The sequence below is a fragment of the Lepidochelys olivacea genome (assembly GCF_965140295.1).
Source record: "Lepidochelys olivacea isolate rLepOli2 genome assembly, chromosome: 6".
Taxonomy (NCBI): domain Eukaryota; kingdom Metazoa; phylum Chordata; order Testudines; family Cheloniidae; genus Lepidochelys; species Lepidochelys olivacea.
The window spans coordinates 5,748,372-5,762,694 of record NC_140416.1 but is presented as its reverse complement, the minus strand read 5'-3'; the positions used below and the strand labels follow the sequence as shown (position 1 = coordinate 5,762,694).

The following is a 14,323-nucleotide window of genomic DNA, read 5'->3' as shown; positions in this document are numbered from 1 at the left end:
TGAGGATTTTTATCAACCCTTCCCCAGAAAAAGGGGGGTAAGATTTGGGAGGATTTTGGGGGGAAAGACGTTTCCAAACGAACTCTTTCCCAGTAACTGGTGTTAGACGTTTGGTGCTGGCAGCGAAAGTCCAAGGGCAAAAGGTAAAATAGTTTGTACCTTGGGGAAGTTTTAACCTAAGCTGGTAAAAGTAAGCTTAGGAGGTTTTCATGCAGGTCCCCATATCTGTACCCTAGAGTTCTGAGTGGGGAAGGAACCTTGACAAGGTCTCACCAGCCTTGGCATCTTCCCCCCTCCATCCCCTGTTGATAGCAGCCAAGGGAATGCTGGGAAATGTAGTTCCTTCCCTGCTCCAGGGCTGATTCTCCAGGCAGGAAGCTGGCCAAAGAACTACTCCATCCCTTCCATGAGGCCCCTTCTCTTCCCTGCTCCCATTCCAACCCCTTCCCTGAAATCCCCACCCCAACTCTGCCCCCTCCCTGCCTCCAGGGGGTGCAGGAGGCATGTGGGGTGTGGCGGGGGCTCAGGTAGGGAGTTGAGATGCAGGAGGTGTGCAGGGTGTGGCAGGGGGCTCAGGGCAGGGGTCAGGGTGCAGGAGGGGTGCAGGGGATGGCAGGGGGCTCAGGACAGTGGGTTCGGCTGCAGGGGGGAACCCACAGCCCCCCTTCCTCCCCCCTGCATTTACCTAGAGCGGCTCCGGCCCAGGGTGCACTGGGGGCAGCTCAGGCTCCCTGCCTACCTGCCCTGCCCCCGCACCTTTGCTCGTTCCTTCCAGGCACCGCCCCAGCAGCTCCCATTGGCCAGGAACGGGGAACCGCGGCCAATGGGAGCTTTGGGGGAGGTACCTGGAGGAGAGGCCAGGGAAACACATAGACCCTGGTGCCCCCTCCCGCAGGTTCTGGCCGAGGGCAGGGCAGGCTCCCTGCCCTGCCCCTGGTGCGTACCGGGCTAGAGCCGCTCTAGGTAAACACTGCAGGGGGGCACAGGGAGCTTGCGGGCCACAGAAAATAACCCCGTGGGCCACAAGTTTGAGACCCCTGAATTAAAGTGACCTGCTTAAAGCGGAAATAGGGCAGATTGTTTTGCAGGAGGGAGCCGTCCCTGTGTGCTCAGCACGGCCTGCCAGGGGCCTATCCCAATGCTTCCCACAAGGAAGGGAGAACAGGGTGGTTGGACAAGAATGGCGTAACAGTGTTTGTTGCTCCTGACAAACGGTGCTGCTCCCATGGGGCGTGTGATGAAAAGGAAATGAGCATGTTGATAAATTGGAGAATTGGTCTGAAAACAACAAGATGAAATTCAATAAAGACAAGTGCAAAATACTTTCCTTAGGAAGAAAAAATCAAACATACAAATACAGAATTGGGAATAACTGGTGTGGTTATAGTGCTGCTGAGAAGGATCTGGGGGTTATACTGGATCATAACTTGAATATGAGCCAGCCATGTGATGCAGATGTGAAAAAGGCTAATATCGTTCTGGGGTGTATGAATAGGAGTGTTGTATGTACGACATAGGATGTAATTGTCCCGCTCTGCTCAGCCCTGGTGAGCCCTCACCTGGAGTTCTGTGTCCAGTTTTGGGCACCGCACAAAGAACGATGTTGACAAATTGGAAAAAGTCCAGGGGACAACAACAGAAACGATAAAAGGTTTAGAAAACCTGGCCTACGAGGAAAGTTTAAAAAAAATAGACGTTTAATCTTGAGAAAATAGGCGAACTGGAGATCACTTCAGCTCCGACATGGACTCGGCCAGGTGAGCAATCATTCAAAACCCCACACAGGAGCTCTTCTGTAGTTCCAAAATGGTAACACCCTTTGCTCCGCACAAGGACACAGTCTTATCCAGTCCTTCCCTAAGGACTGGAGCCTTCTGTGGACCAGAGGTCCTGTCCATTTGCTGGATAAGAAAGGAGGCCTTGAGTCAGTTTAAACTCAGGCTATTTAACCAAAAGTCCTTTCTTTCTCGGTTGATCCTAGGAGAATCGAGTTTGAACCAGTATATGCCAGTCTTTCCAGGTGGTCGGCCTCCTAGGAGGAGTTACAATGTGATTAATCAGCCCCTGCTCTTCCGAGTGGTTCCCCCGCCCCTATGGAAGTGCATACAATCTGAAGCACCCTGGAGCACCCATGATAAAAAAATGAAGGGGTGTTCAGCACCCACCGGAGCCAGCTCCTCCCCCTGCCACCCACCAGCATCTCCCACCCACCAGCAGCCCTGCCAATCAACTCCTCCCCCTGGGACTGGGCGCGCTCGGGGGAAGGGGGCGGAACTGGTTGGCAAGAGCCGGGGCAGGGGTGGGGACCTGGGGAAAGGGGTGGAGTGGGGGCAGGGCCTGTGGTGGAACAGGGGTTGAGCACCCCCAGGGCAAAGAGGAAGCCAGTGCCTGCACCAACAACCTTGAATTGTTTTTTGCCATTGTGACCGGGGGTGCCCGGGGCAGCCCTCACTGGAAATGCCAAGGGCAGGGCAGGCTGCAAAAGGGAGAGCAGATACTCCCAAGACTGGTGGGTAACACTGAAGTTAAACCTCCCAACCAGTCACAAACTGTGCTTCTGATCCCCCGCACTGGTTATCAAGAAGCAAAAAAGAAATCACACAGCCCCTTTATTGCATTCCAGCATCTGGCTCCCAGTTAGCACCTAGGTCTGGTACAGTGAGAAGTTATTTAAAACTCTGCTCACATATACAAAATGTTCTTCTGACCCCAAAGGGTGAGCCACGTCACCAGGTAAGTATAGGTTTGGATCTTACTCAAAATACCATACTGCCAGCCAATCCTAAAACTAAAGGTTTATTATAAAGAGAAAAGAAAGAACAAGAAGAGAGATGTTAAATGGTAAAACAGTCACATACATACAAAGACTTCAAAATCCATATATCAGGTTCTTAGCGGTACTGGTGAGTTTGCTGGCTTGTGTGGATCATTCAATCCTTGTTTAGAGCTTCAGTTTGTAGCAAGGTTCCTCCAGAGGTAAGAAGCAGGGACTGAAGACAAAATGAACAAGATGCAGCTGCCTTTTATAGTCTCTTGCCATGCAGCCTGTGCTTCCTTTGTTCCAAACACAAGCTGCCCAGCACATGGCTTGAAAGCCCAGTTCTGTTCATAGGCACGACATATCTGGTATAATTCATTGCCATTCTACACTATTGATATTCATAATATCCTCAAGTGTCCCCCACATTCCATGCAGCGTCACACCCCACACACAAAATTGATGCGGAAAGGGGTGTTCCTAAACACTGCTGAATGCATCACACGAATTTTCCATTCTTGGTCCTATATTATTACACTTCTGGTTTACATCACAAGCATTAGTGTAAAAAAGAACTAGTTTATCAAAATCATGTCTGACTAAATCAGGCTCTTTATATACAGCTACCTTCACTTTCTGAAAGTCTTCTCATCCGATGTTACTTTAATATAGACATTAATGCTCTCAAGGATGTAATTACCTTGGCATTTAGCCATGACAGCAATGTGGTAGTGTGCCTCAGTTTCCCTTTCTGTATCGCAGACTAGATTTGTAAAGGTTTCTCTGCTGTGCCAAACTTTACAATTACTTACAGGTACCAGTTGTAACATTTCACTATTCTACAGCTCTCTAGCATACAGCGTGTTTTTAGGTATTATCCCCAATATGTTTACAGGCTTTTTATCAAAGTCATACACATTGTACCATTTTACCAGGGTTGACGTCAAAATCAAATACATTAGAAGGCTAAACCTTAACAGTAGCACCAAATCTGTTACAAGTCAGTGTTTATAAGTATCTTGGTCATGGCATGCCTCTTGTCTCACTGAATCCCTTGCCTGGCCAGGTGTGTCCTCAGTGCTACCAGCTATGGGCAAATCTTCCCTGTCCCTTGTTAGCCAGGTAGATTGTATCAATTCAGACACCAGCTTCCAAATTCTCATCTGCTACGGATTTCAAGGCTGGACACTCATTCTTCCCCTCAGCAGGACTGGGTCCTCCCCTCCCCCCCCCACCCCCTTTCTCCTAGAAGGGTGAAAACTGAACCTCCCTGCTCACAGGGATCCTTTTGCTGGCTAGGTGTGTTCACCAACTGCAGCCCCTCTGTGCTATCAACACCTACACAGACACCCTCCTGCATGCTTGCTTCTGGATCCACCACCGCCAGCTTAGAGACTGGACTCTGCTTTAAAGATACCAAACAAATCCAAAGTGTCTCCGGGTGAGAGTTTGCCTGCTCTCCCCTGCATCCTTGTGGGCTCAGTCATAAGGCTGTTCTGCTCTGAAAAACCAGTAACCCAATCTTTCCTCAGACCCCGAGGCACAGGCTGCTTACTCAAAGAATCAGCATGGGGAACATGCTGGCCAAGCCCAGCCACTTGGCTACAGGGCTGTTCAATTTCTCTAACAATTCCCCGGCCCCAGCCTCCAATCTGAAACCTCCTCTAGGCTATCCACTCTGGATCTTTCTAAAGCAAAGTCAGTGGATGTAGACACCTCAGAAAGACGCTGGCAGTTAGGAACTGAAACCAGTCTCCCAAACAAACTGTTGCTTTCTCTATATAGTGATTCACCCTCAGTGAACGCACGCAAATCACTTTTACACCCATCAGTGGCAGCAAACTGTTTGGGAAAACTACCATGAGGAACCTTCTCCCTAGGAGCTTCTCTAAGCAACAACCCTGCTTTTTTCTGCTCTACAGAAGCGTTGCGCTGTGGAGCCACAACAAACTCCTTCTGAGTTTCACTTACACCCAGAATCATCCCTGGAAGATTAAGAGGATTTTCACATAACCCCCTTTCCAGCAAACGGCTACATTCCATGGTGAAAGCCGGGTTGGAGGCACCCTCCCTCTGCAGCTTTCCTCACTGGCAGTATGCAGGTTACCACACACAAGCTTAGGAACGCTTCCTTTTTGGGTTTCAGTTAAGTCCAGAACCGCCTCTGGGAAAACTGAAATATCCTCAACCATCACAGGCTGTTACACCTAGATGATATCCTGGTGCTTGCTAAAACATCTGACCAGGAACTGAAACATTTTGGTGTGTGAGAGAACACACAGATACTGAGGTCATAGCGAGAGGCAGGCAGAGAAAGAGGCAGAAAAGCCAAGCAGGAGGCTGTAAGTACAGCGTGGCCTTGGAAAAGGCTAGACAGAGCTTTTGGGTCTAGTGTTGGCTGAAGAGTCTCAGGGGCTGGACGCTAAGAAACGGCTCCTTTTGTTCTTGGGTCCTTCTGCGTTCAGAGACACAGGACTTGGTACATTCTTTATAAATAAATGAAGCTGCATCAAAGAAATACCAACTATCCCCAATTTCTGCTTCTAAATGGAACATCCCCAGAGCCCAAAATTTTGACTAGCCGCTCACGTCGAAAAGGGGCGATGTCCTCTTAAATCACTGGATAGACTGACACACTCCCCCACGATAGGGGTTGTTCAGTCTCACCCAACCGTCCCCCTGTGCAGAACGTTCCTTGCGGCCAGCGGGTGTTCACAGACTCCTGCCCCCTTGCAATGAGAGCTCCCTCTGTGTCTGAAGGGGATGGTAAGATGTGCCAGTCAGAGACAGGGCCACAGAGGCCCGCTGGGCCGGGGAAACAGGGAGACACTGGCCAGGGCTGCTGCTGAGTGCTTTGGGGACTGGTTTCTCTGTGTATCTGCAAGTCACTCTCTTTTCTGAAACACCACTCTCCTGATTGCCCGCTCCCACACAGGATCCCAGATCTGTCCCTCCCATGCTACCCCTGACCATTTCATACCAGCCCTGTGACTCCAAGGGATGTTTGCAGAGAACACTTACAACTAGCAGAAACCACGAGTCTCAGCCCCAAAAGGTGCCGAGAGACAACGCACCCCTACTCCTTGCTGCTGGGGATCAGGGCTGCGCCCTACAGACATCTCAGTGTTAGTAACATTAAGTGCCCCTTCCTCCTCCAGAAACTGAGACTCAAGTTCTTCAGAAAAAGAGCCATTAGAACAGGAAACAGCTCCCTGACCCCTGTAACAATCCCTCATCCCTCCCCTTCCATGTGATCAGTGCAGTGAGGGGCACGGATGGGGCACCGCAGCCTTTTGGTTACTCAGGAGGAGGAAACTCCTCTTCAGTCTCTGCCAGAAGTGTTGCCCATTTTTCACTGTCCATAATAAAATAATCCCTTCCAGCCGAGAGACGCTGAGTGAATGGCCTGGCAGAAACCAGGGCCTCCAAAGTGCAGCCCTGACTCCTGTCATCTCCTCTGTCCAGCTGCAGCCCATAACACTCACGGCGATGTTTAGGTGGCTGCTTGGTTCACACTCCCATCCTGGGGGCTACACAAACCATTCTAATAAAACTCATCTAGTCCCTGGTTAACGGGGAGGTGGGAGGAAGGGACTCCCTTCTGTGCACTGGCTGTGGGGGAGAAGGGCGAGGTGAGAGCGGGCAGAGGTTCCCCCCCATCAAACTCAAGGGTCAGGAGTCCCCGCCCCATGGGTTCGCTGGTGTTTAGCAAGAGACAACGAGTGAGCAAAGCGCTTCTCACACTGCGTGCAGGGATAGGGTCGCTCTCCCGTGTGGATTCTCAGGTGGGTGGTGAGGCCAGACAACTGGGTGAATCTTTTCCCGCATTCAGTGCAACAATGGGGTCTCTCCCCAGTGTGGATCCTCTGGTGGCTAGTGAGATGATGCAGACGGACAAAGCCTTTCCCACAGTCAGCGCAGCGATGGAGTTTCTCCCCCGTGTGGACTCGCTGGTGTCTAGTGAGATTTTCCAGACAACTGAATGTTTTCCCACACTCGGCACAGTGATGAGGGGTCCCCCCACGGTGGACTCTCTGGTGTCTCCGGAGACTTTGAAGGAGACTGAAACTTTTCCCACACTCAGCACAGCGATGGGGTCGCTCCCCAGTGTGTGTTGTCTGGTGTCTAATGAGATGTTCTTGTAGGTTGAATCTTTTCCCACACTCGTGGCACAGGAAGGGTCTCTCTCCACTGTGGATTCTCAGGTGTCTAGTAAGACTTGATGTAAGTTTGAAGCCTTTCCCACACTGGGTACAGCGATGGGGCCTCTTTTCTGAGTGGATTCTCTGGTGTCTGTTAAGGGTAGACGAATACATAAAGCACTTCCCGCACTCAGCGCAGGCATAGGGTCTCTCTCCTGAGTGGATTCTCTTGTGCATGGTAAGAGCTGATATTTGGAAGAATCTTTTCCCACACTCAGCACAGCAATAGGGTCTCTCACCGGTGTGGATTCTCTGGTGAGCAATGAGATGGGATGCCCGGTTGAATATTTTCCCACACTCAGAACAGGGATGGGCTCTCTCCTTTCTGTGGATTTTCCCATGTGCTTTGAATGCCTTTTTTCTCCTGAAGCTCTCCCCACACTCGCTACATTGATAGAGATTCTGTCTCCTATGAACCGTCCAGTGATGGCTTATCAGGTCTCTCTGCACCTTGAATTCTTCCCTGCACACACGGCAGGTATATAGGCTCTTTCTGGGCTCAGATTGACCCTCTGCAGGAGGCTTTAGATGTGGCCTGGATCTCCTCTGATGGCTTTTTGGGGTTGCTGGCTCCTTCCTGGCCAGGTTCTTCCTCGGCCTTTGTGGCCTGCCCTGCCTCTTCTGGTGCCTTCCTCGCTCAGATTTCTTGGAATGGTTCTTCCCTGATGTCCCTGGGAAAGGCCTGGGTGGCTTCAGGTTGCCAGGCCCTTCCTCAGGAGTCTGCCCCTCAGCTCTGCTCTGGTTCCTCGCCCCTGCTTGGTGGGGAAGAGAATCCAGATGTTATTTTCCGTGCTGCTGACAAGGGGAAACCACTAATATTCCTAGCAGGAGGATGAGCCTGAGCCTGAGTCAGCCCCATGCCCCTCCCCTCCCCTCAGAGCAGGGCTGGCCCTCGACACTTGAGTGCAGGAGGCCAAACTCCCAGGAGCCCCAGTGCTGGGGAAGGAGGAGAAGGTCAATGTCCCACAGACCCTGCTAATAGTCCCCCAAGTCAATGAACATGAGAATCAGCCCCCATGATTCTCTCCCTACTCTGAGGCCCATCTCAGTGGGGAGAACAGCATCACCACACACCAGCACTGACAACCCTCTCCCGAGGGACACACACGGAACACTCACACTGTGATGGGATCCCAACGGCTCCGTGTTCTATGGAAAATGGGGGAGGGGGAGAGACTGGGGGAATCTGCGTAAGGGGAGAGATGGGGTTTCTAGGGGGATATCAGGGTGAGGAGCTGTAGCACTTTTCATGTTTGGGCTTCAATCCCTATTGTAATGCTCTGGGAGGGGAGAGTTTCCAGCTGATGGACGATTCCTGAAATGAGCTCTCTGGCTCCCACTGGTGGAAAGGGCAGAGCTGGTTCCCTACCCGTTCCAGAGGAAGAGCTTTGTGTGAGGAAGAAGCCCAAGGAGCTTTCAATTGCCGACCAGTCCCAGGTCTCCTCTGCATCTGGAAAATCTGCACCAAGACAAAAAGTCTTTGGTTGCCAGCACATGGACCAAATGAATATCACTGAGAGAAGCCCTTTCCCCACCATCATAAATGATGCACAAGATGGGAGGTTATTTGGGGCTTGATTTTCAATTTGTATTGTGGTAGCACAACTGAGTTTGTGTCTGCATAGCACCAGGCGCTGCACAGAGAGATTGTCCTGATGTTGAAGAGTTTATACACTAAATACACAAAGGGAACCTGAGCCAAAGCAGTAACTTGCTGTTGTAATAATTGGGCCCATAAATTTACCCTAATTGGCCGTTTAATTGTAAAAACTGTGAGAAAGGTTATACAGTGTTACAATATCCTACAACAATAAATGTCGATGGGCAAAGGTGCAAAATATAAAAAAGAAGATGGAATTAGTCCAAACAGAAAAGGCCTATCATGCAATTCAAGGACAGTGTTAAAATGATGGCTGGTAAACAAGAGAAGTGTGGAACTGGAAATTAATGAACCAAAATGAATGTGTCAGAATTTAGGCCTAACTAGAGGAAAACTCAATGAAGGGCTGGGCTATTTTGCCCATTACTTCCTTTCTTGGTTTTTCAAAAGAAAACACTTGGGAGGGAAATAAAGGAGGGGAACTGAATGCAACCCTTGAAAGATGCAGCAACAGCAGGTGCGTGCCAACAACTGCTGCAGGGAGCGATATCATCATGTTGCCACCCTGAACTTCTTTTGGGACCCCAGATCTTCTTCACCCTTATCCTAAGAAATGTGCTAACAAGACTGGACCAGAGAGAGGGAGCTGGAGTATACAGCCACCATTACCAGTTCTGGCTAACTCCCCCAAATCACCTGGAATGTGAGACTTTGTCCCCTTCTCCCCCAAGCACCATGAGTTCTTTTCGTTCCTCAGCTTATTTCTTCTCTTTCCTATTCTTCTCCCTTTGCTTTATATTAAACAAGAGTCTGGCTTAGCTGGACAAAACTGCCATAGTTTGCAACATTGCTGTAAGCCTGTGATCAAAGAGGCAGCCAAAAGCACTGCCCAGAACAGCCCAACGCTGGTACACGTTTGCCAGGTAGGCCTCCAATTGGCTGATCAGACCATGTGCTATGCCTGTGTTTCTCCAGCCAGGATTCAGCTCCAGCTCATTTCAGCTAACTGCTTCTCTCCTCCCCAAAAGAACAGTTATTACCATCTTTAATATCATCGAAAAGACTTTCAAACAGAGGCCTTTTGTCTAAAGACTCTCTCCAGCTAAAGGGCAAGGAAACAAGGGACACTGTCAAAATAAAAGTCACACCTAATACTTGACATTTCAGATGCCTTAACTCTTTTCCTTTCTTTTTCTGTATCATTAATAAAAGGTTAGAAAGAATGCGTCATGGTGTTTTCCATGATGCTAAACAGGCTACAGTCTCTGTATTCCAAACCCCAAAGCTTATTTAACCCTCTATAATACTGGCCATGACAGTGTCACATTAACGCCTTTGTCTCTCTGGGCCCATGTAGTCTATATGAATTAATACAACACTGTCCAAGGTCAGCCAGCAGCTCAGTGGCAGAGTGAGGAATAGAGTACAGGTCTCCTCACTCCCACAAGATGATGTTGCCTCCCAAGCAGTCCTGGGGAGTAATAAGGAAATCCCTTATTAATGTCAACTGAGAGCCCACAAAAGCGATGGAACGATGTTGGGTCTCTACAAAACTGGGCCTGATGTGGGAAGGGAGATTCCCAAGTGCTGCTCGGTCAATGATTCCGACAACCAGGGAGGGGTGACAAACACTCTGGTGGACAGGATTAGAATTCAAAATGATCTTTACAAGGTGGAGAATTGGTCCGAAATCAACAAGATGAAATTCAAGAAACAAGTACAAAAGTAGCTCGCTTAGGAAGAAAATATCAGATGCACAACTAGAAAATGGGGGATAACTGGCTTGGCAGCAGTACAGCAGAAAAGAACGTGGTGGTTATAGTGGATCATGAATTGAATGAGAGTCGACAATGTGATACCGTTGCAAAAAAGCCTAACTACATTAGACTAAAACACTAACATTCTGGGACAGAGGTGGGCAAACTGCAGCCCGTGGGACCGTCCTACCCGGCCCCTGAGCTCCCGGTTGGGGAGGCTAGCCCCCAGCCCCTCCCCCGCTGTCCCCTCCTGCAGGGCAGTGCAGGCAGCATGGCTGTGAGCTCCTGCTGCTCTGAGCAGCATGGTAAGGGAGTGGGGGCGGGAGGGGTGTTGGATAAGGGGTTCGCAGGGGCAGTCACGGGACAGGGAGCGGTTAGATGGGGCAGGGCGGTCAGGGGACGGGAGGTTGGATAGGGGGTAGAGTCCTGGGGTGGGGGGGTCCCAGAGGGGGCGGTTAGGAGAAAAGAAGCAAGGGGGGTTGGATGGATCAGGGATTCTGAGAGGGGCAGTCAGGGGGCAGGAAGTGGGAGGGGATGGATAGGGGGTGAGGGCCAGGCTGTTTGGGGAGGCACAGCCTTCCCTACCCAGCCCTCCATACAGTTTCACACCCCGATGTGGCCCTCGGACCAAAAAGTTTGCCCACCCCTGTTCTGGGATGTATTGTCAATTTGGCCAAAATGCAACAGGATTTCAGCTGCCTTCAAGCTACTCATTTGATCCCTGCACATCACTTTAACTCCTTCCTCACCTGGCCAGGTGCCACTCAGGATGTCCCCATCTCCATCTTCTGTGGGATACTGGACACACAGCTCTTCCCCTTGCTCTATGCTGGAGATCACCACTGGCTTGCGGGTTTGGATTCCTGCTTAGAGAAAAGCATCACCGCCCCGTTAGATCTAAGCTAAGCACTTCTAGCCACGGAACTGCTGCACTTTCCGCAGCTCCATATGCAAGGTGCCAATTAGGCAATGAGCTAATCTACGGATCTGCATTTGTTTTCCATGGAAACATGAACTGCAGCTTATGGTCAATACTGCCTGCACATGGCAGTGGCGAGATATCTACACTGCAATTTTAGCCCCGCAGCCTGAGCCCCATGTCCTGAGTCAACTGACCCAGCTCAACCACAGCCGTGCCGTGGGTCTTTTATTCCAGCACAAATGAACCCAGTCTGTCTTTCACCTTAACTGTGGTGTTGGTGGCCTTTCATCCTGTAGCCTGCAGAACACAGGGCCCTTTTCTGCTCGTGTGCTCTGTCTGGGGAACTTCAAGAGCCAGAATTCTCTTGCCTTGAACTGTGGAGCCCTAGTGACAATGGGTGGAAGTGCCTCCCTTTGAAGATATGCAGTGTAGTTGTAGCCATATCAGTTCAAAGATATTGGAGAGACCAGGTGGGTGAGGTAATCTCTTTACTGGACCAACTTCTGTTGGTGAGAGAGAAGCTTTCCTTTCCCAGACCTGAAGAAGAGCTCTGGGTGGCTCAAAAGCTTCTTTCTCACACTCACCTTGTCTCCCCCTGAAAGGGCTGCTCTGCTCCATTAAACACACCTCTATCCATCCACACCCATGCACCCCTCCTTCCAACCCCATAGACACCTCTCCACCCAACCACTCACACCAATGCTCCATCTCAGTTACGGTGTCTCTGTGCAGCACCCAGTGCAGTGGGGCCCTGATCTCACAGACACAGCTCCTCACCTAATGAGACCAGAGTCTGGTAATTTTCCCACATGACGTGTCTGTAAAGTTGCCTTTGCTCCTCGCCCAGCAGGGCCCACTCCGCTGGGGAGAAATACAAGGCCACATCCTCAAACGTCAGCAACATCTGAAAGGACAAACAACCCAACTCAGCATGGCAAAGTTTACACACGGGTAGAGGAAGAGCTGTTGCAGGTGAGGCAGACGTACAGTGGTCCACGCAACTGGGAGGGCCCTGGAGGGTTTGAAAGTTCGTACCCATGGGTGCAGGTTTGCCACAGTGTGAAAAAAGTAACGGACAGTCCTTTCCTCTGACTTTTTTTCTGTCTGTGACTCACCCCACAGCGAGCCCAGCCCCTGGCTGTGGGTGTTGTATTCTGGCACAAAGGATTACAGCACTGCTGAGGGTTAGTCCTCCTGACCCTCTGTCATGATGCAACAAGCAGGCCAAACTTCAGTGAGTGTTGCTGCAACCCAGAGCACCAGGACACAGCCCCACTTACATTTAGCCGGCACACCCGACCCTCTGTCACCAGGCTGGGGGGGCTGGGCAGACCAACCCTGAGTGGCACTGCGGCCCCTCCAGCCATGATGCAATGCCCAGAGCAGGGCACCGGGCCCAGCCCCTCAAGACCCTGCTGAAGCCACTGCTGCGGGGTGAGAGTGGGGCACTGGACTCAGCCGTACAGAACACAGGAGCTGCTGGAGCTGCACTGTGGGGTGAGCACAGGGTGGGTTCGCTCTCCAGTCGCTCCCCCCCGGGCTTGCCCTCTCTATGGGGCGGGAATTAGGGTTACAGTGTTGTAGCCTTGTCGGTCCCAGGATATTAGAGAGACAAGGTGGTGGAGGGAATATCTCTTGCTGGACCAACTTCTGTTGATGGAAGAGAGAAGTGCTTGAGCTACACAGAGCAGGGTCCCAAAGCCCAGGCTCCAGCAGGAGCCCAAATGTCTGCACTGCCATTAAACTGCCCCTAGGCTGAGCCCCATCAGCTGGCACAGCCCGGCTGCAGGTTTCAGTTGCCATCTGCACAGACCCTGGGAGCCCCAGCCAGAGAGCTGCAGCTCAAGCAGGAGCAGCCCAGGCTGGTAGCGCTGGAGGCCCCGGGCTGGATCCCCAGCACGCTGCCCGATGGGGCGCTCACAGAAGGAACCTTCCCCCCGCGGTACCCACGGACCCAGCGCAGCCTCCCCCCGCGCTCCCATCGCCGGTGTGTGCAGCGGCCCCGGCCCGGCGTCCCGAGCGGGCCGGGCCCAGCCCCCGTGGCACAGGCCAGGGGAACCGACCGAACGGAGCCGCCCCCCAGCCCCGGCCGGTGCCTGCTCTGCGGGGAGGGGTCAGAACCCGGCAGCCCCCGCAGCCCCGCCCCGGGGAAGGGTCCCGCCTGCCCCCGTCAGCGAGCGGGGGGGCTCGGTCGGGCTCTCGCTGGCTGGGGCGCGGACCCTGCCGGGCTCCGCTGCACAGACCGGCCCCCGGGGGGTGGCTCCGGTCCCAGGCGCGGTTCGGCTCCGGCACCAGCAGCCTCCTCCCCGGGCAGCGATTCGCAGCCTCTGCGGCCGCTTCCCTCCCTCCGCGGCCGCCTCTGGCGGCGCCTCCCCGGGCCCCGCTCACCGCCCCGCGCGCCGGGGCTGCAGCCTGCAGAGGGGGCTCGCTCCCGCACGCGCCGCTCGGGCCGGGCTCGGCCCCCGGGTCTCCGCGGCGGGCACGAGAAGGTCCCTCCCTTCGCCCGCCCCCTCGCGCAGTCATGCCTGGGCCTGTCTAGGCTGCGGAGGACCCCGAGCTCTGTGGGTTTAACCCTTAACCATCTCGGTCGGGGAAGCGAGTTGCAGGGGGAGCCACTAGGGGAGACGGGGTGAAGCCGGTTCCCTGTGGGTTGGTGGCTCCCATCCCTTGTGCAAAGGCGGGTATCGCACCAATGTTACAGTGGGGGGCTGGGCGCCCTGTGTAGGATGGAAACCACTTCAACCCGGGGGGGCTGCTGCATCTGCACCCCCAGCACCCTGAGTTCCAGCCCCCGGTGCAAAGACCATTTCTTGGTAATTCATCAGGGTGAGCGACGCCTTTTCAAACATTTCACCAGAATAAATATGGGTTGAGAGTCATGACACTGTCTATTAGCAAATTAATACATTATTTAATAATTATTCAAATCTGGATCTGGAATCAGAGTGGCTGTGAGTGATAAAATACGTTTTCTGGGCAGCCTAAGTGCCACTGTGGTGAGACAAGAATATGCCATTCCTGGAGCAATTATCTTGCAGCAGCTACATCTTCACTCTGTTCCGAACTATGAACTCAGTTTTGCTC

General features: G+C 52.4%; 1 protein-coding gene across 3 annotated transcripts; it reads right to left on the bottom strand.

Annotated features, from left to right (window-relative positions):
• Positions 1-2,783: 2,783 nt before the first annotated feature.
• LOC311522454 (uncharacterized protein) lies at positions 2,784-13,967 on the bottom strand. Of its 3 annotated transcripts, none has more exons than XM_084631803.1 (5): positions 13,628-13,967; positions 12,017-12,143; positions 11,067-11,183; positions 8,330-8,419; positions 2,784-7,715 (listed from the first exon to the last, which is right to left on the bottom strand). In XM_084631803.1, the coding sequence occupies exons 1-5, from the start codon at positions 13,760-13,762 to the stop codon at positions 6,424-6,426; spliced, it is 1,761 nt and encodes a 586-aa protein (XP_084487929.1). In that variant the 5' UTR covers positions 13,763-13,967; the 3' UTR covers positions 2,784-6,423. The 3 variants fall into 3 exon arrangements, with proteins under 3 accessions (XP_084487929.1, XP_084487930.1, XP_084487931.1); XM_084631804.1 differs by having other exon boundaries at positions 11,067-11,180; positions 13,628-13,966; XM_084631805.1 differs by having other exon boundaries at positions 2,784-7,712; positions 12,017-13,749.
• Positions 13,968-14,323: the final 356 nt, after the last annotated feature.